The sequence below is a fragment of the Martes martes genome, assembly GCF_963455335.1.
Source record: "Martes martes genome assembly, chromosome: 16".
Lineage (NCBI taxonomy): Eukaryota > Metazoa > Chordata > Mammalia > Carnivora > Mustelidae > Martes > Martes martes.
This window is the reverse complement of record NC_137904.1, coordinates 29,821,882-29,848,336: the sequence shown is the minus strand read 5'-3', so window position 1 is coordinate 29,848,336 and position 26,455 is coordinate 29,821,882. Positions and strand designations below refer to the sequence as shown.

The 26,455-nt window shown below is 38.6% G+C and overlaps 2 protein-coding genes across 2 annotated transcripts in view; one reads left to right on the top strand and one right to left on the bottom strand.

Moving 5' to 3' along the window:
* Window positions 1–26,455, top strand: part of APPBP2 (amyloid beta precursor protein binding protein 2) — a 62,103-nt gene that overhangs the window by 6,477 nt on the left and 29,171 nt on the right. The window contains exon 2 of the mRNA XM_080827558.1: window positions 23,870–23,958. Within this exon, the coding sequence (XP_080683684.1) occupies window positions 23,870–23,958 (89 nt within the window). The remainder of the gene's footprint in view (window positions 1–23,869; window positions 23,959–26,455) is intronic.
* On the bottom strand, window positions 16,679–17,492 carry LOC308356650 (histone H3.3A). The gene has a single exon (XM_080825778.1). It carries the CDS (start codon window positions 17,408–17,410, stop codon window positions 17,000–17,002), a length of 411 nt encoding a protein of 136 aa, XP_080681904.1. The 5' UTR covers window positions 17,411–17,492; the 3' UTR covers window positions 16,679–16,999.

Genomic DNA, 26,455 nt, shown 5'->3' with positions numbered 1-26,455 from the left:
TAATGCCATGTTGGCATGGGGAAGGCTTTTCTAAGCATGAAACCAGAACCTAGAAAGAAAAAGAGAAATTGATACTTGTAAGTACATTAAAAAAATGGAAAAATTGTAAGCATTTTTTAAAGACTATGGAAATGACAATATTTGACAGATAAGGGGTGTATTTTCTAATACAGAGAGATCAAATACTAATCAATATGTAAAAAATAACCAACTCATTTCCAGAAGACCTGGACAGCTCATAGAGGGGGAAGATATGAATGGCCAGTAAACATCAAAAGATGCCCAACTGAAATGCAGAATCAAGCCAAGGCAATCATGAGGAAAAAAAAGAAAAAATCTGGAGAACTCACACTACCAAGTATCAAGCCATAGCAATTAAAATTAATACAGTATTGGCACATGGATAGACAAATAGACCAGTGAAACAAAACATTCCAGAAACAGACTGATGCATAAGTTGTCACCTGGCTTACTATAAAAGTGACACTGGTACAGTAGGGAAAGGAAATTAATGGTTTTGGTCAAATTAATGGTATTGGTCAATTAGGTATCCATTTGGGGGAAAAGTATATGACCTTACCTTACACCATACACAGTAATCATTTTTGAATGGTTTGCTGACCTAAATGTGAAAAGATTTTTTAGGAAAACAGTTTTCGCTATGTCAGCAAAGAATTATTTAATAGTATAGAAAGTGACCTAAATATAAAGATAATTTGATAAATTGGACTTTATTAAGATCAGTAACATCTATTCTTGAAAAGATACCATTAAGAAAATGAAAAGCCAAGCACAGAGTAGGGGAAGTGGGAAGAGATACTTGTAGGACATATGTCTAATCAAGGACTCATCTTGCATCTAAAGAACTAATAATAAGGAAATGAAAAATAACCAATTTTTTTACATGGGGAAAGAACTTGAATAGGCATCTAAAAAGAGTATATTCAAAGGACCAATCAAGCTTTGAAAAAAGGACTCAACCTCATTTTGTCTTCAGGGAAATTGTCTTACTGTACAATTTCTCAGAATGACTAAATGAAAAAAAAATGTTAGTGAGTACATGGAGGAACCAGAACTCATACCTTGTTAGTGGGAATGTAAATTGATGTACTGTTTAGGAAAACTAGCATTGTCTACTAAAACTGAGCATATACATACCCTGTAACACCGTAATTCCATTTCAAGAAATGTACCCTTAACGTTCAGGGGCGCCTGGGTGGCTCAGTGGGTTAAGCCTCTACCTTCGGCTCAGGTCATGATCCCAGGGTCCTGGGACTGAGCCCCATATCCAGCTCTGTGGTCAGCTAGGAACCTGCTTCCTCCTCTCTCTCTGCCTGCCTCTCTGCTTACTTGTGATCTCTGCCTGTCAAATAAATAAATAAAATCTTTAAAAAAAAAAAAAAAAGGAATGTTCAAAATGGGGGCACCTGGGTGGGTCAGTGGGTTAAAGCCTCTGCTTTTGGCTCAGGTCATGATCTCGGAGTCCTGGGATCAAGCCCGGTATCAGGCTCTCTGCTCAGCAGGAAGCCTGCTTCCCTCTCCCTCTGCCTGCCTCTCTGCCTACTTGTGATCTCTCTCTCTCTCTGTCAAATAGAGAAATAAAATCTTAAAAAGAAAAAAAAAGAATGTTCAAAATAGGGGTGCCTGGGTGGCTCATTCGGTTGAGCCTCCAACTCTTGATTTTGGCTCAGATCATGAACTAAGGGTCCTGAGATTAGCCCTATCTTGGGCTCAGTGCAAAGTCTGCTTGTCCCTCTCCTCCCCACCCTCTCTCTTTTGCTCTCCAATAAATACATAGATACCTACATAAAATCTTTAAAAGAAAAGTTCTAAACAAATGGAGAAAAGATTCTTAAATATAGAAAGCAAACTGGGAGCTCCTAGGTGGCTCTGTCAGTTAAGTGTCCTGACTCTTGATTTTGACTCAGGTTATGATCTCAGGGTTGTGAAATCAAGCACCATGTCAGTCTCTGCACTGATCAGGGAATCTGAAGTTTCTTTCCTTCTGCCCCGCCCCCCAAGCACGAGTTCTTTCTCTCTCTCTCTCTCTCAAATAAGTTAATTAAAAAAAAAAACAAACAAATTGATGGTTACCAGAAGGGAGATGAGTGTGGTAGGTGGTTAAAATAGGTGAAGGGATGGGAACTTGGGTGGCTCAGTGGGTTGAGGCCTCTGCTTTCAGCTCAGGTCGTGATCCCAGGGTCCTGGGATCGAGTCCCACATCGGGCTCTCTGCTCGGCGGAGAGCCTGCTTCCTCCTCTCTCTCTGCCTGCCTTTCTGCCTACTTGTGATCTCTGTCTGTCAAATAAATAAATAAAATCTTAAAAAAAAAAAAATAGGTGAAGGGAATCAGGAATACACATTGTGATGAGCACTAAGTAATGTATAGAAATGTTGAGTCACTGTATTATACACTTGATACTAATATATATGTAAACTAAACTAGGATGAAAATTTAAAAAATTCACACACACACAAAGAATGTTTATAACAACACTATTCATAAAACCCCAAAAGTATAAACTGTCTAAATGTCCATCAATAGAATTAATAAGTAAATTGTGGAATAGTTACATGGTTGAATATGATGCAATGAAAATGAATGGGATTGCCTGGCTGGCTCAGTTGGTAGAGCGTATGATTCTTGATCTCAGGGTTGTGGAGGTTCAAGCACCAGATTGGGTGTAGAGCCCCCGGCAAAAAAAGAAAGGAAGAAAGAAAAGAAGAAAATGCGTTAACTGCAGCTGTTTGACACCATATGAATGAATCTCACAAGTGATACTGAGTATAAGAAGCCAGTGACAGGAATATACACCAGAGGCTCCCTGACTTTCTCCCTTCCCAGAAGCTGGTTCATGGCATTCCTAGGCCAAAAGAAATACCTAACAGTTCTATTTATTAAGTAGTAGAAACAACCTAATAATACTTGTGCCCTAACAAGAGCCATTTAAAAAATAATGCACTTAAGTTGAAAGAAAAATATTATTTTTACTTTATTGTTAAACATTATTACTTTTTTAAAAAATATTTTATTTATTAGAGTTTGAGAGCATGAGCAGTAGGAAGGGGGCAGAGGGAGAAGGAGAAGCAAACTGTTTGCTGAGCAGGGAACTGGCTGTCCAGCTGGATCCCAGGACTCTTCGATCATGACCTGCCTAACGGAGTGCAGATGTTTAACTAACTGAGCCACCCAGGTGCCCCATAACACAATTACTTATCACTGGGATGTGTATGTTCAGCACTGTACAACTTCTCAAATCTTGGAATCTTATTGGACACCCACCATCTCATTTTCTATTCCACGATGAGTTTTTTTTTTTAAGATTTTATTTATTTATCTGAGAGAGAGTGTGTGGGGGTGGGGAGCAGGGCAGAGCGACAATCAGACTCCCCTCTGGGTGTGGAGCCCAACATGGGGCTTGATCCCAGGACCCTGAGATAATGACCTGAGCTGAAGTCAGACACTTAACCAACTGAGCCACCCAGGTGCCCCGGTTCTATGTTGAGTTTTATATGTTACTTATTACTGTAAGTAACACTGAAAATGCAGCTTATTTAACTAAGATTAGATGTCACTGAAAAGAATATAGCAATCTAGTAGTTGGGATGGTGTAACACAGATATCGGGTATCATTTCTCTCAAATTTAAAATTCCTTGCAGTTCCCGAGGCACCACTGGTGCAGTTTGGAAGCTGTGGGTATATTGTGTATGATTCCATTTATATAATGTACAAAAACACAGAATGCCTGGGTGGCTCAGTCAGTTAAGCATCTGACTCTTGATTCCAGCTCAGGTCGTGATCTCAGAGTCGTGGGATCAAGCCCAGTTTGGGCTCCATGCTCTTCACGGAGTCTGCTTGAGATTGATTCTCTCCATCTCCCTCTACCCTCCCAATCCCGTGCATGCACGCTCTTTTTCTCAGATAAATCTTTTTTAAAAAATGTGCAAAAACAAAAGAAAAAATGAAGAGATGGGATTGGGAGGGAGATAAACCATAAAAGACTCAATCCCAAAAAACAGACTGAGGGTTGCTGGGGGGAGGGGGGACGGAAGAGGGTGGTGGGGAAATGTACATTGGGGAGGGTATGTGCTATGATGAGTGCTGTGAAATGTGTAAACCTGGCGATTCACAGACCTGTACCCCTGGGGATAAAAATACATTATATGTTTATTAAAATAAAAAAAAAAGTGCAGGCCCAAAGGGGGGGGGATGTGCAAAAACTAGCAAAACTAATCAGAAGTGTTGAAAGTCAGGAGAGGTTACCCTTGGAGGATAGTGATTACATAAGGGTACAAAGGGAGGTGTCTGAAATTCTGATAATATTCTGTTTCCTGATCTGGATGTGGGTTATGTGTATGTTCACTTTGGGAAAATTCACTGTTAAATTTTAAATATGTGAGTTATATGTTCTCTGTATATTTCAATTAAAAGGTTTTAAAAATATAACATTCATCCTCACTTATTGTCAAGGTTTAAAGATTTAAATCACTCATACCTTTTAACCACAATACCATTTAGAGGTGTTTGTTTTTTTTTCCCCTACAGAAATGTTTGTTGAGTGTGGAGAAAATTCACTCAATGAGGATGTTTGATGTAGTGAACATGGATGTTCACTACATGGATGTTCACTACATCAAACATCCAAACAATATTGTTTGTGATGGCAAAAATTGGGTACAAACTATATGCTAATCAAACAAGAATGGACTATCGCACTGCAGTTTACAAAGAATGAGGATGCTGTATACACTAGGGTAGAGATGCCAGAGCACATCAAGTTAGGAGAATAAAAAGCTTGCTACAAAGTAATAGTAATAGCATAATTCTCTTTGTTTTTGTTTTGTTTTCAGTAAAAGAATATATATGTATATTGTTGTTATTGTTTTTTAAGTAGTCTCTATGCCTAGTGCAGAGCTTGAAATCATGACCTTGAGTTCAGGACTTAAGATCAAGAGTGAGATGCTCCACCGACTGAGCCACCCAGGTGCCCCTATGTGTGTATGTTTCTGTGTGCATTGAAAAAAAAGAATCTAGAGGATCACAGAATTTTAATGGTATTTATTCAAGGGGTAGGACTGCATTTGCTTTATACTTTGTACATATATCCTTTCTGTTTTATTTTAATACTTGGATTTTTATAACCATATATTATTTTGATATATAAAAGAAGTAAAATAGAATTTTTAAGGTATCTGGACACAAAATTGTGCTAAGAGGAGAATAGCCTAAAAACTGATACTCTCAGGGCACCTGGATGTCTCAGTGGGTTAAGCCTCTGCCTTCGGTCCAGGTTGTGATCTCAGGGTCCTGGAATCAAGCCCCGCATCAGGCTCTCCGCCTACTTGTGATCTCTCTCTCTCTGTCAAATAAATAAATAAAAATCTTTTTAAAAAAACAACAACTGATACTCTCAAATATTTGTCAGTGTGAACGAGATGTCCATGTGGCTTAATTAAAAAAATTAAAAATTCGTTTAATTAAATAGTTGATTCAGTAGCTGGCCAGATGAACAAACATGAGAAAAAGCACTCATTCTCAAAATTAAGAAAAATAATTAAGGGACGCCTGGGTGGGTCAGTGGGTTAAGCCTCTGCCTTCGGCTCAGGTCATGATCTCAGGGTCCTGGGATCGAGTCCCACATCGGGCTCTTTGCTTGGCGGGGAGTCTGCTTCCCCTCTCTCTCTGCCTGCTTGTGATCTCTCTTTCTCTCTCTGTCAAATAAATAAATAAAATCTTAAAAAGAAAAAAACAAAAACAATTAAAAAAAAGAAGAATTAAAAAACATACAATGGAAAGGGGAAAGTAGCTTTTTAAAAAAGATTTATTTATTTTAGAGAGAGCATGAGCACACAAGAAGGGGGAGGGGGAGAGAATCTCAAACAGACTCTCCACTGAGCATGGCCCAGTGGTGGGTTCCATGTGGGGCTTGACCTCACAACCCTGAGATCACGATCAGAGCAGAAATCAAGAGTAGGCGCTCAACCCACCAAGCCAACCAGGTGATCTAGAAAGTAACTTTTTTTTGTTTTAAGATTTTATTTATTTGAGAGAGAGAGCAAGTGAGCGAGCAGTGGGGTAGGGCAGAGGGAGTGAGAGAGAGAGAAGCATACTCCCTGCTGAGCACGAAGCCTGATGCAGGGCTTGATCAGAGGACCCAGAGATCATGACCTGAGCCAACCGCAGACACGTAACTGACTGAGGAGCCCAGGTGTCCCAGAAAGTAGCTTTTTAAATTGTAGAATGGCTTCTTTAGAAGAGCTTGTATAATTCGATGCTAATCTGTCTGAAAACCTTCCTGAAAGTGTGTTTTTAGGAAAATACAAACAACCAAATGAGAAGTTAATAGACTAAAAACCATGAAAGAAATTGAGAGATTATACTTCTTCCTTTGTCCGTCTGCCTCCCATCTCAGCAAACAAACGAGCTCCCACCAACTTCAGGCACTTTCTTGAGTATATTCAAAGAGGAGTTGATGCTGATACTTAATTTGTTCCAGACCAACCTAATTCTTTCCAATTAAAAAAAAAAAGTAGAAAGAGGTCAACGTAACATTGATACCTAAACCTAAAATAGGAACAAATAGTATCTAGAAAGCCTCACTTGTGAATCGTGAGGCAGAAATTCTAGATAAAATAATAAATGCAGATCATATCTTAATATAATTTACCATATTAATAGAACAGAACAACTATCATAATATAAAAGCCTAACTTCCTTAAGATTTTTAAAATTTATTTGACAGAGAGAGGGAGATAGAGGGAGTGCACAAGCAGGGGGAGCTGCAGGCAAAGGGTGAAGGAGAATCAGGCTCCCCACTGAGCAAGAAGCCCGATGATGTAGGGCTTGATCCCAGGACACTGGGATCCTGATCTGAGCCGAAGGCAGATGCTTAACCGACTGAGCCACCCAGGGGCCCCTTAAGATTTTATTTATTTCTTTTTTTAAATTTTTATTTATTTATTTGACAGAGATTACAAGTAGGCATAGAGGCAGGCGGGGGGGGCGGGGAGCAGCTCCCCGCTGAGCAGAGAGCCCGATGCGGGGCTCAATCCCAGGACACTGAGATCATGACCTGAGCCAAAGGCAGAGAGGCTCAACCCACTGAGCAATCCATGCGCCCCAAGATACTATTTTTAAGTAATCTCTGTACCCACTTTGGGGCTCAAACTTACAACCAAAAGTTGAATGCTCTACCAAGTGAGCCAGCCAGGTGCCTCCAGACTGATTTTTTTTCTTATCCTCAATTGAAATATAGTTGAGTGTCATTAGATTTTTTTTTTTAAGTGAAGACTTTCAGACTTATTTCTGGAGCTGTATACTGAGTAGTCAGTATTCCTCAAGTGCTGATTAGTCCAATTAAGAAATTTAAAGAAAAGAATAGATAGCCAACAAAATCAACTGAAAAACTAGAGCAATAAGATAATTCAGGGACACCTGGGTGGCTCAGTTGGTTAAGTGTCCAGCTCTTGATTTTGGCTCAGGTCAAGATCTCAGGGTTGTTAGATAGGCTGACATTGGGCTCCCAGCTCAGTGCAGAGTGGGCTTGGGATTCTCTCCCTCCACCCCTCCCCCTGCTTGCACTTGGCTCTGTGTGTGTGTGTCTGTCTGTCTGTCTCTCTCCCTCAAATAAATAAATCTTTGGGTGCCTGGGTGCCTCAGTCACTTAAGTATCTGCCTTCAGCTCAGGTCATGATCCCAAGATCCTGGGATTGAGCCACATGTGGGGCTCCCTGCTCAGCTGGGAGCCTGCTCTCCCTCTTTTTCTGCCTTCCCCCTCTTGTGTTATCTCTCTCAAATAAATAAATAAAATATTTTAAAATAAATAAATCTTTAAAAAGATAATTCAGTGAGGGGGATCATTACACATTTATGATTTACAATTCTAATTTTTAAAAATGATTTTATTTGAGAGAGAGAGAGCATGAGGGAGAAGCAACTGCCCACTGAGCAGGGGGAGCCTGATTGGGGGCTCAATCCCAGGACCCTGGGATCATGACCTGAGCTGAAGACAGACACTTAACCAACTGAGCTACCCAGGTGCCCCTTAAAATTCTATAATTTTTCTATATGCAGTGTGGGAAAGAGTTTACTAAAAATAACAACAGGAAAAATGCTGTGGAGTAAATCTAAAAGGGAGTGCACAGAAATCCAGAAGTTTTCAGTAAATGTAGAAGAAATGTACTTTGTTTCTAGTTTGAAAGATTCAGGATTTTAAAGATAAGATTTCTCTCTAAGGGTGTATATTCAGTGTAGACTTAAAATCCCCAGAATGTATTTTGGAACCAACTTTAAGAACTTAAAAATGTGAAATGGAAGTAAAAGTGTTAAACTTACATAATGGAGTATTGAAGATTATGAAACACTCAAAAACTTCTACAAATCAGTAAGAAAAAGAGGACTAAAAAGAAATGTGCCATTATGTTGACAGTGATTTTTTTTCCTAGATGGTAAAATTGTTGAGTTTTCTTTTTTATAAATTCTTTTCCATATTTTCTAATTTTTCTAAAAATAAGTAATTCTGCAATCAGAGGAAACAAATTGTTTAAAGTTGGTTATCTAGAATACAGAATGAGTTTTTTCATAAAGACAGAACATATTTCTTAGAACTATACTACTGTTTTTCTACTGCTCATGGGTCTACCTAATTTTCATCACAGATTGGTAATGAAACTTTAAGAGAAGCTAAGTAACTTCTAACCAAATATAGAGATCATGGTCACATACTGAGTTATAGATGGCTGGTGGTTATCGTTGTTACTGTTGTTAGATATTACTATTAACTAAATTAGACAATGGAAGACAAATGGTTTTCCATTTGTATCATGGTAGCCTCTACCACCATTAGCGTAATCATGCAAATTATGTGACTGACCCTTCAAATGTGGGATAGAGTTACAGATTCTGGAAACTAGACTTAAGTTCATCCTCACAATGATAGGGAAAAAAACTCTTAATTTCTTGTTTAATGGATGTAGATCTAATAACATCTTCGTATGTGGACAGCATTATTAAGCTTTAGTAAAGGTTTGCCCTCTTAAAATTTGAGTGTTAACTGCTCCTTTTACTTTTTAATAATAAGAACTTGTTCACTTAACCTTTTGGCTTACTTAGCAATAAGCAAAGCGTTTACCCTGCAAGATACGAATATGTTGGTCAGTTGTATTTAAAAAAAAAAAAAGTATGCCATAGAACCAGTGAGTGTAGAGCAGCTAAGAAATTAAAATGTTAAGAAGCAAGACATTTAAGTGTTAGCTTACCTTCAGAAGAACGCATTTACCTTTTAATTACATGTGTGTTATGTTGAAATACTTCTATGGTACTTGCTTTAATCCAGGAATTTATAATCCAAGGTTACAATATAATCAGTTACAGAACTTTATGTATAATATACAACATAAGACCAAAGAAGGAGCTAGAGTATATTATGCTAAAGCAAAATAAATCAGAGAAAGATAAATATCAAATGATTTCACTTAAATGTGGGACTTAAGAAACAAAACAGAGGAACATAGAGGAAGGAAAGGAAAACTAAAACTAGATAAAAAGAGAGAGGCAAACCATAAGAGACTGTTAACTACAGTAATAAACTAAGGGCTGCTGGAGGGGAGGTTGGTGGGGAGAATGGGGTAATTGTGTGATGGGCATGAAGGAAGGCAGTTGATAAAACGAGCCCTGGGTGTTATATGCAACTGATGAATCACTACATTCTGCCCCTGAAACGAATTCTACACTATATGTTAACTAACTTGAATTTAAATAAAATCTTTTTTAAAAAGGACCAAAGGAAATGAATATTAAGTTATATTCCAATGTGAGTTTTTTCGGAGCTGCATTTCAGATGAATTTTGAAATTAGAGAACAAGAATAAATGTATCTTATAAGTGAAGATAGTACATGTGTATTTTTTTTTAAGATTTTATTTATTTATTTGACAGAGACCACAAGTAGGCAGAGAGGCAGGCGGGGGGTGGGGAGCAGGCTCCCCACTGAGCAGAGAACACCCCCCCCCCATGCAGGGCTTGATCCCAGGACCCTGGGATCATGACCTGAGCCAAAGGCAGAGGCTTTAACCCACTGAGCCACCCAGGCACCCCCAGTACATGTGTATTTAATGAAACAAAATATTGCTGATTTTACTTATTTTAGAGGCAAAGGATATATTTGGAGATAAAGGATACATACTTTTTAAAAACTTTTTATTGAAAAAAATTAAACACAGGGGCACCTCGGTGGCTCATTCGATTAAGTGTTTGCCTTCAGCTCAGTTCATGATCTTGGGGTCCTGGAATCAGGTCACACATTGGGCTCTCTGCTCGGCAGAGTGTCTGTCTCTCTCACTCTCCCTCTGTGCTTTACCTCTCCCTCCCTCTCTCTCTCTCTCTCAAATAAATAAAATCTTTAAAAAAAAAAAAAAACCTGAGTGAAAAAAATGAAACATAAAGGTGGATAGAATGGGGTGCCTGGGTAACTCATTTAGTTAAGCATCTGCCTTCAGCTCAGATCATGGTCCAGGGATCGAGTCCCATGTCAGGCTCCCTGCTTGGCATGGAGTCCGTCTCTCCCTCTCCCTCCTCCCCTCCCCTTGTTCCTGCTCTCTCTCACTTGCTCTCTCTCAAATAAATAAAATCTTTTTTTTTTTTTTTTAAAGGTAGATATAGGAGCACCTGGGTGGCTCAATGGGTTTAAAGCCTCTGCCTTCGGCTCAGGTCATGATCCCAGGATCCTGGGATCAAGCCCCACATTGGGCTCTCTGCTCCTTGGGGAGCCCACTTCCTCCTCTCTCTGCCTGCCTCTCTGCCTACTTGTGATCTCGGTCTGTCAAATAAATAAAAATCTTAAAAAAAAAAAAAAGATACAATAATGGGTCTCCATGTGTCCCTCACCCAGCTTTAACAGTTAACCATTTTTGGCCAGTCCTGTTGGTAAATCTATTCTACCACATCCCCCTTTCCTATACTATTAGGAAGCAAATCTAAGCTTCGTGTAATTTCATTTGTAAATGTTTTAGTAGCTACCATACTATTATAACACCTAAAAAAATTAATAATTCAACTTACTGTTATTAAATATCTAGTCATTGTTCCAGTTTTCACTTTCAAATGTTAAGTATGTATGCATTTTTACAGTTTGCTTATTTGGATCAGGATCCAGTTAAGTTCTCTACCTTGGCTGTTGGTTGATCTCTCAAGTCTCTCGATCTGTAGGTTCCCTTTCCATCTGTTTTCTTATCTTTGCAATTTATTTGTTGAAGAAACATGATCCTTTGTCCTGTAGACACTACAGAGTTTCCTGTGGTCTAGAGTTCAGTGATCATGATATAAAACATTTTCATCTTCCCTTCTGGGTGTTTTAACCTTTGTGGGGACTTCATGGGTTTTACCAGTTTCAGACCAATTTTTAATACCAGGTTCTGGGTTTGGGGTCTGTAAATCATTTAGGTAGTATGAATTTGGGCTGATTATTTATTAAGTGTCTTAGGTTGGAGGTCTCGGTTTTTCATAACAGACTTTTAAGGCTGTGAATGTTTTTGACTTTTTTATTCCTGGCTTAGGTAGGTAGTTCAGCTCCAGGTCCCTTTGCTTAAATAGGATGTGCTGCCTGGACTCCTTCCTATCTGGTGTTTGCACCCTACACAGCCATTCTGAGGTTATAACCTGTTCTGTTTTTCTTCCTTCCTGGCTGTTTTTGAGTTCGTGTCTTCTTAATTTTTGACAGCTGTAAAGTTTTCGTTCTTGGTTTCAAACTCAGCTATTTATCCAAAAGTTATTTTCCGATACTTTATTCAGCATTTCCCTTTGTTTGAAAAGAAGCTGGAAGTTTTTGTAAGGTATCTCTGCTATCTGCCCTATTGCCACAAGCTTTACTCCTATTCCTCTTCAAAACTCAGCTAAAATTTTTCTTAGAGTAGATACAGATATTTTATTGGTGCTACTGAAATATTTTGCTTACCTCCATTGTATAATGTGTGAACATTATTTTTCTGCTCTAACAGACTTTATGGTATTTTTTTTTAGATCAGAGGACAATTACTGACTTTTTATTCCTGTAGTGATAGTCACCACTATATCTCTGATACCTAGCACAGTGTCTTATACAAATGTTCCTGATATTTATTATCTTGATGAAAGCAAATAATAAATAGAATATTCCTGGCTATAGTTTTCTTGCCTTTGATGTGAAAAATCACAAAGACAAAACGGGTTCAGTAAGCTAAAAGTTTCATGAATATGCCAGGGTGCTTCGTAAAACATCAAGTGTTAAAATAGGAAACCACCTATTTTTATATATAAATTTAAGCAGCTGTTATTTAGACTTTGTTCTTGACTTTTCCATTTAGGTCCTGGCAGTTTATGTTCTTCATCACTAGCGTATTAAGTTTGCATTCACGTTTGTTCTCAGAGTTTATTCCGTGAGCACTGTTCTATACAGAGCACCATAGAGACAGAACATGAGATTTATGCCTGACAAGGTGCTTACAGTGTGTGGTTGGGAGGCAGAAGTAACTAGGTATGAAGCTGGGGCTTTTCCCTAGGTGTCAACTTCTTTTTTTTTTTCTTTTAAGGTTTTATTTATTTATTTGACAGCAAGGGAGAGAGAGAGCAAGCACAAGCAGGGAGAATGGCAGGCAGGGGAGAAGCTGGCTTCCCACAGAGCAGGGAGCCAGATGTGGGGTCCAATCCCAGGACCCTAGGATCATGACCTGAGCTGAAGGCAGCTACTTAATCAACTGAGCCACCTAGGCACCCCAGTGTCCGCTTCTTTAGATGAATTTGGGCACTTTGTTTCTTCTAAGGTTGAGTTTCATCCAAAATAGATCACTACCAGTTTGCATTATGGATTCAGAAAGCACTGAATGTGTATCTAATACTAGGCGCTTGTGCTAGGTCTTGGGGATATAGTGGTAACAGTGGTCACCTCATAAAGTGTAGAGTGTGATGGACTGACATGTTTAACAAGTTGAGTGAATGTATGAAGCATGTCTTGATGTTACTATGGGGGAAAAATACAATATGTCATGAGACAGTATTAACAGGGAACAACAGAATTTAGGTTGGGGAGTCAAGGGAAGGTCTCTGTGAGGAAGTGACGTATTAGTTGAGGCCATTAGGAAGAGTTACAGATTAACCAGGCAAAGAATCGTGGTACTAGTACTTCATGTGGCCTCAGTTGTGTGTGTGCAAAAGTCATGAGGTAAGACAGAGCTAAAAGAAAACTAATGTGGCAGAATGTGAGGGACAGGGAGAAAGAATGGTGGTAAAAGATGAGGTTTGAAAATAGGCAGGAGTCAGAGGACTTTCAGAGACTCATAAGACCACATTAAAGATTTTGAATTACATTCACATTGACACCACCATTGAAAAATTTTAAACAAGGAATGGTATGAAATAATTTACATTTTAAAAAGATCGTTCTTGGAGTGTCTGGGTGGCTCCGTGGGTTAAGCCTCTGCCTTCGGCTCAGGTCATGATCTCAGGATCCTGGGATTGAGCCCCACATCGGGCTCTTTGCTCGGCGGAGAGCCTGCTTCCTCCCTCTCTCTCTACCTGCCTCTCTGTCTACTTGTGATCTCTCCCTCTGTCAAATAAATAAAGTCTTTAAAAATAAATAAATAAAAAGATCATTCTTGCTACTGTTTGGACCATTGACTAGAAATGGACAAGAGTGCAAATGGAGAAGCCAGTTCTTACCAAACCTTTGCAGTAATCCAGGTGAAAGATTTGAAATAGAAACCCTATCTTGTGGGTGTACAGTTTATTGACTATAGTCCAGATTTCTAAAAATGTACGTATATGTAGTGGTAGATACATAATTTAAAAACAAAAGTGGAGGTATAGTATTCAGACTTTGCTGAAACTTGTTCATTTTATGTGTCATGGTAATTTTCCTTGATAACTCCTTTTCATTTCTGAAGATTTTTGCTCCTTAATGACTCTTCAAGAGGGGTTAACAGTTCAAATATGAGTGAGGTATACAAGTTTCATAGATTGTGTGTGTGTGACTTTTCATAGTTACTTTTAGACAATAGTTTGAACTCAGTTTCTTTTATTTTTTTTTTCCTAAACCTTCCCAAGTTTTTGTTGTTGGGAATTAACCTAGATTATTTTGTATGCTAATTTGATATCTAAACTAAGCATTCATTCTTAGCCTGTGGTGATCTTGAATTGGCTGGGAAAGCACCCGTGCTAATTAAAAATCCCTTGGGTTAAGGAAGGCTTTCATCCCCATCTTTATCTCCCAAAGAGTTTTCTGGGTTTGGGGCTGTTTTGCATTGCCCTTGCAATAGTTTTTTCCTTTGGTATGTTACAAGATTTTTACACTCGTCTTTGGAAGCCTTTGCTTCTAAAACATCACCAGGAGTGCTCGCTTCAGCAGCACATATACTAAAACATCACCAGGAGTTTCATCCCTTTGTGTCTTAAAGATATTAACTCTTATATGTGTGTATTATTAATTTTACTCAGTTTTGTTATATTTAAAATTGTTTATAATAGTCTATATTTATGGGCATTTTAAGGTTTTGTGTAATCACTTATCTCTTACTTGATTATTTTTGTCTGTGTTATGTTTTGAAAGGCAGTGTTACCAGGTGACTTTTATCATTACTGTGATTTAAGTTGAAAATAAATTTTTTTTTGCTATATTTAATCAGGAGGCATCTTTCTTTGCTTCCCCATCTTTATGTACTTTTTATTAACTACTTCAGTGATTTAAAAAATTTTTCTTTCAAGATGTGGTATATATACACAATGGAATACTATGCAGCCATCAAAAGAAATGAAATCTTGCCATTTGCGACGACGTGGATGGAACTAGAGGGTATCATGCTTAGTGAAATAAGTCAGTCGGAGAAAGACAACTATCACATGATCTCCCTGATATGAGGAAGTGGAGATGCAACATGGGGGTTAGGGGGTAGGAGAAGAATAAATGAAACAGGATGGGATCGGGAGGGAGACAAACCATAAGTGACTCTTAATCTCACAAAACAAACTGAGGGTTGCTTGGGGGGGGGGCGGTTATGGACATTGGGGAGGGTATGTGCTATGGTGATTGCTGTGAAGTGTGTAAACCTGGTGATTCACAGACCTGTACCCCTGGGGATAAAAATACATTATATGGGGACGCCTGGGTGGCTCAGTGGGTTAAAGCCTCTTCCTTCGGCTCGGGTCATGATCCCAGGTCCTGGGATCCAGCCCTGCATCAGGCTCTCTGCTCAGCAGGGAGCCTGCTTCCTCCTCTCTCTCTCTGCCTGCCTCTCTGCCTACTTGTGATCTCTGTCTGTCAAATAAATAAATAAATCTTTTTAAAAAATTATGTTTATAAAAAAATAATAATAAAAAATTAAAAAAATTTTTTTTCTTTCATCATATGTTGAGTTTTGCATTTTGGTACATTGATTGGTCTGTCTTCATACCTGTATAGTATTGTTGTAGGTGGGTTTTTGTTGTTTTTTTGTTTTTTTATTTTTTAAGTGGGGGAGAGGGGCAGAGACGAATCTTTTTTTTTTTTTTTTAAGATTTTATTTATTTATTTGACAGACAGATCACAAGTAGGCAGAGAAGCAGGCAGAGACAGAGAGAGGGGGAAGCAAGCAGGCTCCCCGCTGAGCAGAGAGCCAAATGCAGGGCTCGATCCCAAGACCCTGGGATCATGACCTGAGTGGAAGGCATAGGCTTTAACCCACTGAGCCACCCAGGTGCCCTGACAGAGAGAGAATTTTAAGCAGACTCCATGCCCAGCACGAGCTGGCTGTGGGGCTTGATCTCACAACCCTGAGATCATGACCTGAGCTGAAATCAAGAGTCGTATTGACTGAGCCATCCAGGCACCCCTGTTCTAGTTGTATTTTATTGTCTGTTTTTGTATCTGTTGGGAGGTAATTTACCTACTTCTAAAAATAAGCTATTTTTCCTTAAAGAACCAATAGCTAAAAGTAGTTGATAAGAGCCCTTTAATAGCCTCATTATTCATTGCATGCAGAATATGAAACACTGTTGGGGTGCCTGGGTGGCTTCGTTGGTTAAGCGGCTGTCTTGGGTTCAGGTCATGATCCCATGATGTCTTGCATGGGACTTCTTGTTCAGTGGGGAGCCTGTTTTTCCCTCTGCCTGCCACTCTCCCCTGCTTGTGTGCACTCACACTTACTATTGCTCTCTGTCTCTGGCAAATAAATAAAATCTTAAAAAAAAAAAATATGGAACACTGTAAGAATGAACTGAAATAAGTTACATTTTAAAAATCTAACAGAATCATTACCAAGAACTCTACTCTATAAGCCATATGAGTCTGTGAAGGAATTACTCTTTAAATCTTCTATAAATTATTAAACATTACCCTCTTATGTGTACTCTTAGTTCCTGATAGATTATCTTCAAGAGGCAGTCTAGTGTAAATTATTAAGAACATAGATGTAAAGACAGACTGCCTGGGGCCAGATTTGTGTTTTACCACTTCTTTTTTTTTTTTTTTTTATAGTTTAATGTATTTTAATAGCAAACTTACAGGAACAGCACAGAAGACAGACAACATTAAAAACATGTACTTGCATGTAGGACAACTCAGTTAGAAAAGTATAGCGAATGGATGGATCTACTGTATGATAAAAATGCTACAAACACCATTTAGTTGCCGTCAATAAGAAATTTACTTGTTTTAAAAAAATCCAAATGCTGGCATTGTCCAGAAAAATTTAACAGGTTTATTTATAATTGTTATAAAGTTGAACTGCTGAAACGTGTTCACTGAAACATTTTGACTTGCATTAATGCTTTATATGTCCCCGCATTTATATTAAAAATTCACACACAAATGAAAATGGAAAAACTGCCAATACCTGATTTCTGTCCCCTATTTTTCCACTTGCAATCATATACTTAGGTACCTTTTGACCCCATGGAAAAAAAATATCTAACATTCAGAACTACCAATAACAGGAAGAAGAGAATTTTTTTTTTTTTTTTTTTAAAGAATGAAATGTTTTCCACCATAGTGGATTCTTAAGCACGTTCTCCACGTATGCGGCGCGCTAGCTGGATGTCTTTTGGCATAATTGTGACACGTTTGGCATGGATAGCACACAGGTTGGTGTCTTCAAAGAGGCCCACCAGATAGGCCTCGCTTGCCTCCTGCAAAGCACCAATAGCTGCACTCTGGAAGCGCAGGTCTGTTTTGAAGTCCTGAGCAATTTCTCGCACCAGACGCTGGAAAGGAAGTTTGCGGATCAGAAGTTCAGTGGACTTCTGATAACGTCTAATTTCACGGAGTGCCACAGTACCAGGCCTGTAACGATGAGGTTTCTTCACCCCTCCGGTAGAGGGCGCACTCTTGCGAGCGGCTTTTGTAGCCAGTTGCTTCCTTGGAGCTTTACCCCCGGTCGATTTGCGGGCAGTCTGCTTTGTACGAGCCATGGTACAGAAACGTCCTTACTTACCCCCCTTCTCCTTCGGCTGGAGCTCGGCGAGCGAGAGGCAGCGCTGGCGTTGGCGAGCGACGGCCGTTTTACCACTTCTTAATTGTGTGGTTTTGATCAGGTTATTTAACTTTACATGCCTCAATTTCCTTAACTGTGAAAAATGAGTACTTATGAAAAGCACTTCGAACAGTGCCTGGCACATACTAGATCTTTGTAAGCATTAAATGCTGTTTTTAATCTGAATCAGTGTCCAGAAATCCTGTTCATAGAATGTGTAAATTTGCTTTTTTTTTTTTTCATAAACCTGATAAGGATAATTTTAAACAAATCATTAAACTCTTCCCAGAATTTAAATATGAACCCATTTGTAGCTAGAAAAATTGAATAGTTGAGTAAAGGGGGGGTGTTATGTTAATAAGGGCATGTTTATGATATACTTATAATTTTAACTAAGGAAGTAACTTCTCTAAATTTTAGTTTCAAGGGGCGCCTGGGTGGCTCAGTGGGTTAAGCCTCTGCCTTCGGCTCAGGTCATGATCCCAGGGTCCTGGGATCGAGCCCCGAGTCGGGCTCTCTGCTCAGCGGGAAGCCTGTTTCCCTCTCTCTCTGCCTGCCTCTCAGCCTACTTGTGATCTCTGTCTGTCAAATAAATAAATAAATAAAAATCTTAAATTTTAGTTTCAAACCCCATTTAGTAGGATATATACATTTTTAGTCATTAAAGGGATATTTTGAGTTGTAGAACATACAAGGTTGTCTCTTTTTGACCTAGTGAGTATAGGCAAAAAAGTTGTACAACTTGTTTTCATTTCTCCTATCTTAAAAGAAATGCTAAGCCTTAAGTTTGCTAATGATGAGTTATTTTGGTAAGCAAAAATTTTTTTGTTCTATACTGTTTTTGGAGTGTGTATATATTTATTTTGTTAAGTACATTTGTTTTTCTGCCCCAGATCAGAAATTTATCACATTGTTAAGCCCCCGAATAGGGCTTATGTTATAAATACTCAGATTTATTTTCCCCGAGTTATTCTCTGTTGGTTAATAGTCAAAGTATGACAGTGGTTAGTAACACTGAATTTTACTGTGTACATTCCTAGAAGCTCTTACTATAGCAGAAAATATAATCACCTCCAAAATTAACAAATCTTTCCTTACAAAGTTTTACTGTTTTTTGTTTTTGTTTTTTCAATTTTTCTTAATTAACATATAATGTATTATTTGCCCCAGGGGTACAGGTCTGTGACTCATCAGGCTTACACACTTCACAGCACTCATGATAGCACATAACCCTCCCCAGTGTCCATAACCCAACCACCCTGTCTTTCCCCCCTGCAATCCTCAGTTTGTTCTGTGAGATTATGGTTTTCTCTTATGGTTTGTTTCCCTCCTGATCCCATCTTATTTCATTTTCTTCCTTCCCTACCCCTCAAACCCCCCACTTTGCCTCTCAAATTCCTCATATCAGGGAGATCATATGATAATTGTCTTTCTCTGACTAACTTATTTCGCTCAGCATAATACCCTCTATCTAGTTCCATCCACGTCATCGCAAATGGCAAGATTTCATTTCTTTTGATGGCTGCATAGTATTCCATTGTATATATATACACCACATCTTCTTTATCCGTTCATCTGTTAATGGACATCTAGGTTATTTCCATAGTTTGGCTGTTGTGGACATTGCTGCTATAAACATTTGGGTGCGCGTGCCCCTTCGGATCACTACTTTTGTATCTTAAGGGTAAATACCCAGTAGTGTAATTGCTGGGTCATAGGATAGCTCTATTTTCAACTTTTTGAGGAACTTCCATGCTGTTTTTCAGAGTGGCTGCACCAGCTTGCATTCCCACCAACAGTGTAGGAGGGTTCCCCTTTCTCTGCATCCTCACCAGCATCTGTCGTTTCCTGACTTGCTAATTTTAGCCATTCTGACTGGTGTGAGGTGGTATCTCATTGTGGTTTTGATTTGTATTTCCCTGATGCTGAGTGATGTGGAGCACTTTTTCATGTGTCTGTTGGCTATCTGGATGTCTTCTTTGCAGAAATGTCTGTTCATGTCTTCTGCCCATTTCTTGATTGGATTATTTGTTCTTTGGGTGTTGAGTTTGATAAGTTCTTTATATATTTTGGACACTAGCCCTTTATCTGATACATCCTTTGCAAATATCCTCTCCCATTCTGTCAGTTGTCTTTTGGTTTTGTTGACTGTTTCCTTTGCTGTGCAAAAGCTTTTGATCTTGATGAAGTTCTAATAGTTCATTTTTGCCCTTGCTTCCCTTGCCTTTGGCAATGTTTCAATGAAGAAGTTGCTGTGGCTGAGGTCGAAGAGGTTGCTGCCTATGTTCTCCTCAAGGATTTTGATGGATTCCTGTCTCACATTGAGGTCTTTCATCCATTTGGAGTCTGTTTTTGTGTGTGGTGTAAGGAAATGGTCCAGTTTCATTTTTCTGCATGTGGCTGTTCAATTTTCCCAATACCGTTTGTTGAAGAGACTGTCTTTTTTCCATTGGACATTCTTTCCTGCTTTGTTGAAGATTAGTTGACCATAGAGTTGAGGGTCTATTTCTGGGCTCTCTGTTCTGTTCCACTGATCCGTGTGTCTGTTTTTGTGCTAGTACCATACTGTCTTGATGATGACAGCTTTGTAATAAAGCTTGAAGTCTGGAATTGTGATGCCACCAATTTTGGCTTTCTTTTTCAATATTCCTCTGGCTATTCGAGGTCTTTTCTGATTACATATAAATTTTAGGATTATTTGTTCCATTTCTTCAAAAAAAATTGATGATACTTTGATGGGGATTGCATTAAACATATAGATTGCTTTAGGTAGCATAGATATTTTCACAATATCTGTTCTTCCAGTCCATGAGCATGGAACATTTTTCTATTTCTTTGTGTGTCTTTCTCAGTTTCTTTCATGGATACTTTATAGTTTTCTGAGTACAGATTCTTTGCCTCTTTGGTTAGGTTTATTCCTAGGTATCTTTTGGTTTTGGGTGCAATTGTAAATGGAATCGACTCCTTCATTTCTCTTTCTTCTGTCTTGTTGTTGGTGTACAGAAACACAACTGATTTCTGTGCATTGATTTTATATCCTGACACTTTACTGAATTCCTATACAAATTCTAGCAAATTCGGAGTGGAGTCTTTTGGGTTTTCCATAGAAAGTATCATATCATGTGCAGAGAGTGACAGTTTAACTTCTTCTTTGCTGATTTGGACGCCTTTAATTCTTTTTGTTGTCTGATTGCTGAGGCTAGGACTTCTAGTACTATGTTAAATAGCATGGTGATAATGGACATCCCTGCCGTGTTCCTGACCTTAGCGGAAAAGCTCTGTTTTTCTCCATTGAGAATGATATTTGCTGTGGGTTTTTCATAGATGGCTTTGGTGATATTGAAGAGTATACCCTCTGTCCCTACACTTTGAAGAGTTTTGATCAAGAAAGGATGCTGTACTTTGTCAAATGCTTTTTCAGCATCTATTGAGAGTATCATATATGGTTCTTGTTCTTTTCTTTATTAATGTATTGTATCACATTGATTGATTTGCGGGTGTTGAACCAGCCTTGTAGCCCTGGAACAAATCCAACTTGGTCGTGGTGAATAACCTTTTAATGTACTGTTGGATCCTATTGGCTAGTATTTTGGTGAGAATTTTCGCATCTGCGTTCATCAAGGATATTGGTCTGTAATTTTTTGATGGGGTCTTTGGTTTGGGGATCAAGGTAATGCTGGCCTCATAAAATGAGTTTGGTAGTTTTCCTTCCATTTCTACTTTTTTGGGACAGTTTCAGGAGAACAGATATTAATTTTTCTTTAAATGTTTGGTAGAATTCCCCTGGGAAGCCCTTTGGCCCTGGGCTCTTGTTTGTTGGGAGATTTTTGATGACTGCTTCAATCTCCTTACTGGTTATGGGTCTGTTCAGGTTTTCTATTTTTTCCTGGTTCAGTTTTGGTAGTTGTTTTTTTGTTTTGTTTTGTTTTTGTTTTTGTTTTTTTGTTTTTTAAAGATTTATTTATTTATTTATTTGACACAGAGAGGGAGATCACAAGTAGGCAGAAAGGCAGGCAGAGAGGGGGCGGCAGCAGGCTCCCTGCTGAGCAGAGAGCCCGATGCGGGACTCGATCCCAGGACCCTGAGATCATGACCTGAGCCAAAGGCAGAGGCTTTAACCCACTGAGCCACCCAGGCACTCCCAGTTTTGGTAGTTCATACATCTCTAGGAATGCATCCATTTTAAAGTTTTACTGTTAATACGACTATCTGACCATTTTATGTGAAAATAACATTTCTACCTTCCCTTCCTGGGCATGTGGTGGTCCCTTATCTGTTCTCCCCTTCAGGAGTTAGGGATTTTTCAGAGTTATCCTTATTGATTTGCATTAAAGTATCTACCTAATTTGACCTGGCTTCCATAGAGACTAGTGATTTAGGCCCGAGAACTGGCTGACTGAGCTTGTGGTATATTTTCCTAGCACAAAGTTAATGGCCCATTTGACAAATGAATTCTAGATCTTGTCCTCTTTCTGAAACCCATGTTCTATCAACTGAGCTAAGAGTTAAGTGCCTATAAAGTGAATTAATAAAACAAAATTCAAGCCTTCTAAGGCACTGTATTTATAAAATACATATAAATTCAAAAGCTGGTGAAGCTGGAGTGGAGCAGAGGTATTTATTTGTCTCTTTTTAACTGTGTGCATGTATTATTCGTGATAAACATTTAACACGTTTGTTTAAATTTTCTTTTTCTTTTTCCTTTTTTTTTTTTTTTAAGATTTTTATTTTAAGTAATCCCTACACCCAATGTGGGGCTTGAACTCACAACCCCAAGAGCTGCATGTTCTACTGAACCAACCAGGCAACCCTAAAATGTCATTTTTAAAAGGTGTTCTAGGGATGCCTGGGTGGCTCAGTCAGTTTAGTGCTTAACTCTTGCTTTCAGATCGGGTCATGATCTCCAGGTCATGAGATCATGTTCCTTACTCAGTGTGGAGTTGGCTTGAGATCCTCTTCTTCTTCCTCTGCCCCTTCCAAGCCCACAGGCTCACTTGTACTCTCTCTCTCTCTCTCAAATAAATAAATGTTTAAAACAAAAGTTCTAAAAAGGCAAAATGAATAAATGATTGTAACATGATTAGAAATCCTGCCATCTTGGATTACTTTTTGTTTTTAGTTCTTTTTTCATCCTGGAATACTTTATTATTTTTTTTTAAGACTTTATTTATTTAAGAGAGCAAGAAAGAGTGAGGGAGAGAGCACAGAGGGAGAGGGGCAACAGGAGAGGAAGGAACAGATTCCCTACTGAGCAGGGAGCCCAACCTGGGATTTGGTCCCAGGACGCATGAGATCAGGACCTGAGCTGAAGGCAGGCACTTAACCGACTGAGCCACCCAGGTGCCCCCCTGGATTACTTTAGATGTCTTTTGGTGTGCTTGTAAAGTTTCATGCCCAGAACTGAACTGAGATTCTTGTGGTAGTCTGAGGAGCCCTTTAGTGGGGCATATTGAGCATTCTGGCTTTTGGACATTATCTGTGCTATAATTTTGATAATTTTACATTAACTGTCTAGTTTTGTTTAAAGAAAAGTTAATTTTAAAAGTTTCTTGTAGGGGCGCCTGGGTGGCTCAGTGGGTTAAAGCCTCTGCCTTCAGCTTAGGTCATGATCCCAGGGTCCTGGGATCAAGCCCCGCGTCGGGCTCTCTGCTCAGCGGGGAGCCTGCTTCCTCCTCTCTCTGCCTGCTTCTCTGCCTACCTATGGTCTCTGTCAAATAAATAAATAAAATCGTTTTAAAAAAAAGTTTCTTGTATATAATTTTTTATGTTTATTTAAAGGTTTTATTTGAGAGAAAGGGTGAAGCAGACTCCCCATTGAATGGGGAACCTGACATGGGTCTAGATCCCGGGACCCCAAGATCATGACCTGAGCCAAAGGCAGATGCTTAACTGACTGAGCCACCCAGGCACCCCATAACTTTTTAATTTATATAATAAATAATTATATAGCACTTTGTAGTATTTAACATGTACCAGATACTATTTTATAAATACTAACTTTTAACTTTATATACAACTATTAAAATGTTTTTTATGAATTGTAGAAATTTGTTAATTTAGGGGCTCCTGAGTGGCTCCGTCAGTTAAGCAGTTGACTCTTGGTTTTTACTCAGGTCATGGTCTGAGGGTTGTGAGATTGAGCCCCTGGGCATGGAGCTTGCCCCAGATTGTCTCTCTCCCTCTGCCCCTTCTCCCCTCTTAAAAGTTGTTATTTTACTGCTATATTTCTCTCAGGCAGCAGACGTATGTTTCCTGATACTGCTGTGTGATCATACTGACTTGGCGTAGTATCCATTAAATAATCAAATATTAAGTCAATTAAATTATATCCGTAAGTATAACTAAAGTAGAAATTTAAATTAACATTTTTAAATTACCTTTTTCATTTTCATTTCAGCTTTACCAACAGGGACGCTTATGTCAACTGGGCAGTGAATTTTGTGAATTGGAAGTTTTTGCTAAAGTATTGAGAGCTTTGGATAAAAGGTAAAATCACTTTTTAAAAATTATAGTAAACTATACATATCTGAATTTTACCATCGTAACTTCTTAGGTGTACTTCACTGGCATTAAGTGCATTCCCATTTGAAACCATCAGTACCACCTTGCTTTTTGTGTTCAAGAAAATGAGATTGAATTAATCTTTCCCATGGTAGCTGTTACCATGTAGTAAGAGCCACATACATGTATAGTGACACAGCCTTTGATTATACCTGCTTTTCTCTTTAGCATTCTTCCCAGAATTTGCTTTAAAAGCCATTTCTTTTTCCTAACTCTAGGAAAATAAGAATGTAGTTTTTACAAAATACTGCTGTCTCTAATAAGAACATTATCAAGTTCCATTTGTTCAACAAATTAACTAAGTATATACTTGTTGAATGCCTAGTCTTTGTTAGGTACTGTTGAAGATCTGGGATTACAGCAGTGAATAAAGTCTGTGTCTCTTTTTGGTGGATTTTGTATTTTAGAGAAGAATGATAAAATGATAAACAGGTGGGGCGCCTGGGTGGCTCAGTGGGTTAAAGCCTCTGCCTTCAGCTCAGGTCATGATCCCAGGGTCCTGGGATCGAGCCCCGCATCGGGCTCTCTGCTCAGTAGGGAGCCTGCTTCTCTCTTTCTCTCTCTGCCTGCCTCTCTACCTACTTGTGATCTCTCTCTCTGTGTCAAATAAATAAATAAAATCTTAAAAAAAATAGTAATAATAAACAGGTAAATAATAAGCAAAATTTCAGTATTCAGGGGTAACTTTGAAATGTGGCCTTTGTGTTATAGAGAAATTGCTGGTTGAATAATTAAAATAAATCTGTTAAAAAAAAAAACAAAAAACCATAAACGAGAACTTCATTTTGGTAAAGAAGGCTACAGAAAAACTTTTTTCAAAAACATTCTTTAAGGGGCGCCTGGGTGGCTCAGTGGGTTAAGCCTCTGCCTTCGGCTCAGGTCATGATCTCGGGGTCCTGGGATCGAGTCCCGCAACGGGCTTTCTGCTCAGCGGGGAGCCTGCTTCCCCAGCTCTCTCTGCCTGCCTCTCTGCCTACTTGTGATCTCTGTCTGAGAAATAAATAAATAAATAAAAACCTTAAAAAAAAGTTCTTTAAGAAAAGGTTAGCTTTCTGGGATTTGAATTTCTCTATACAATACTAAACATGGCCATTGTAAAGATTTAGTGGAATACCTCTCTTTCATCTCTCAGGTTATCTTTCACCAAGTCCAAATCCCTTGGTAAGTGTTTAATATATTTGTAAAACTAAAAGCATGTAGTTTGACTTTTTTCCCCTTTATCCAAAGCAGTGATTCTGTTATTTACAATTTTTTATTTAGATATAATTCACATACCACCACATTCACCATTTTAAATTGTACAGTTTAGTGTCTTTTAGTGTATTCACAAGGTTTTGCAACCATCACCACTTTCTAATTCTAGAGCATTTTCATCACCGCAAAAAGAAATCCTGTACCCATTAACAGTCACTTCCTGTTTCCTCTTACCCTGGCCTACCATTAATCAACTTTCTGTCTCTGAATTTACCTATTCTAGACACATCATATAAAGGGAATCATACAATATATGGTCTTTCGTAACTGGCTTCTTTTACTTATAATATTTTGAAGGTTTATTCATGTTGTTGCTTGTATCAGTACTTCTTTCCTTTTATGGCTGAATAGTTTTCTATTGTATGAACATACTGTGTTTTGTTTAGTCATCTGTTGATGAACATTTTGCCTATTTGGCTATTCTGATAATGCTGCTCTGAACACTTATGGACAAGATTTTGTGTGGACATATGTTTTCAGTTCTCTTGTATATATAACTAGGGTATATAAATATGATCATCCCATGTTTAACTTTTTTAGTAACCTCAAAACTATTTTCCATAGGTGCTATAGCATTTTAACATTCATACCATCAATGTATGAGAGTTCCAGTGTTTACCTATTTTTGCCATCACTTTTTGAGAATAGTAATCACCTACAGGGTGTGAAGTGGTATCTCAATGTGATTTTGGTTTGCATGTCCCTAATGATTAATAGTGTTGATCATCTTTTCATGTGCTTATTGGTCATTTGTATATTTTCTTTGGAGAACTCTCTGTTTCTGATCCATTGCCCATTTTTAAATTGGGTTATTGTTGAATTTTAAGATTATTTGGTTTTTAAAAGTTAGTTTTAGGGACGCCTGGGTGGCTCAGTGGGTTAAGCCGCTGCCTTCGGCTCAGGTCATGATCTCAAGTCCTGGGATTGAGCCCTGCATCGGGCTCTTTGCTCAGGAGGGAATCTGCTTCTCTCTCCCTCTCTCTGCCTGCCTCTCTGCCTACTTGTGATCTTTCTCTGTCAAATAAGTAAATAAAATCTTTTAAAAAAAAAAAGTTTTACTTTTTACTGCCATTAGTTTACACATAAAGGATCACTCAGTGATCCTCTGAATAAAGATACTAGGCTAAATTGTGGATTATTGTAGCCTCATAATTCGTAAGGCAGAAAA

Bases quoted from the DNA above. Each gene is read 5' to 3' on its own strand.
- LOC308356650 (XM_080825778.1), bottom strand. From the start codon at position 17,410: ATGGCTCGTACAAAGCAGACTGCCCGCAAATCGACCGGGGGTAAAGCT.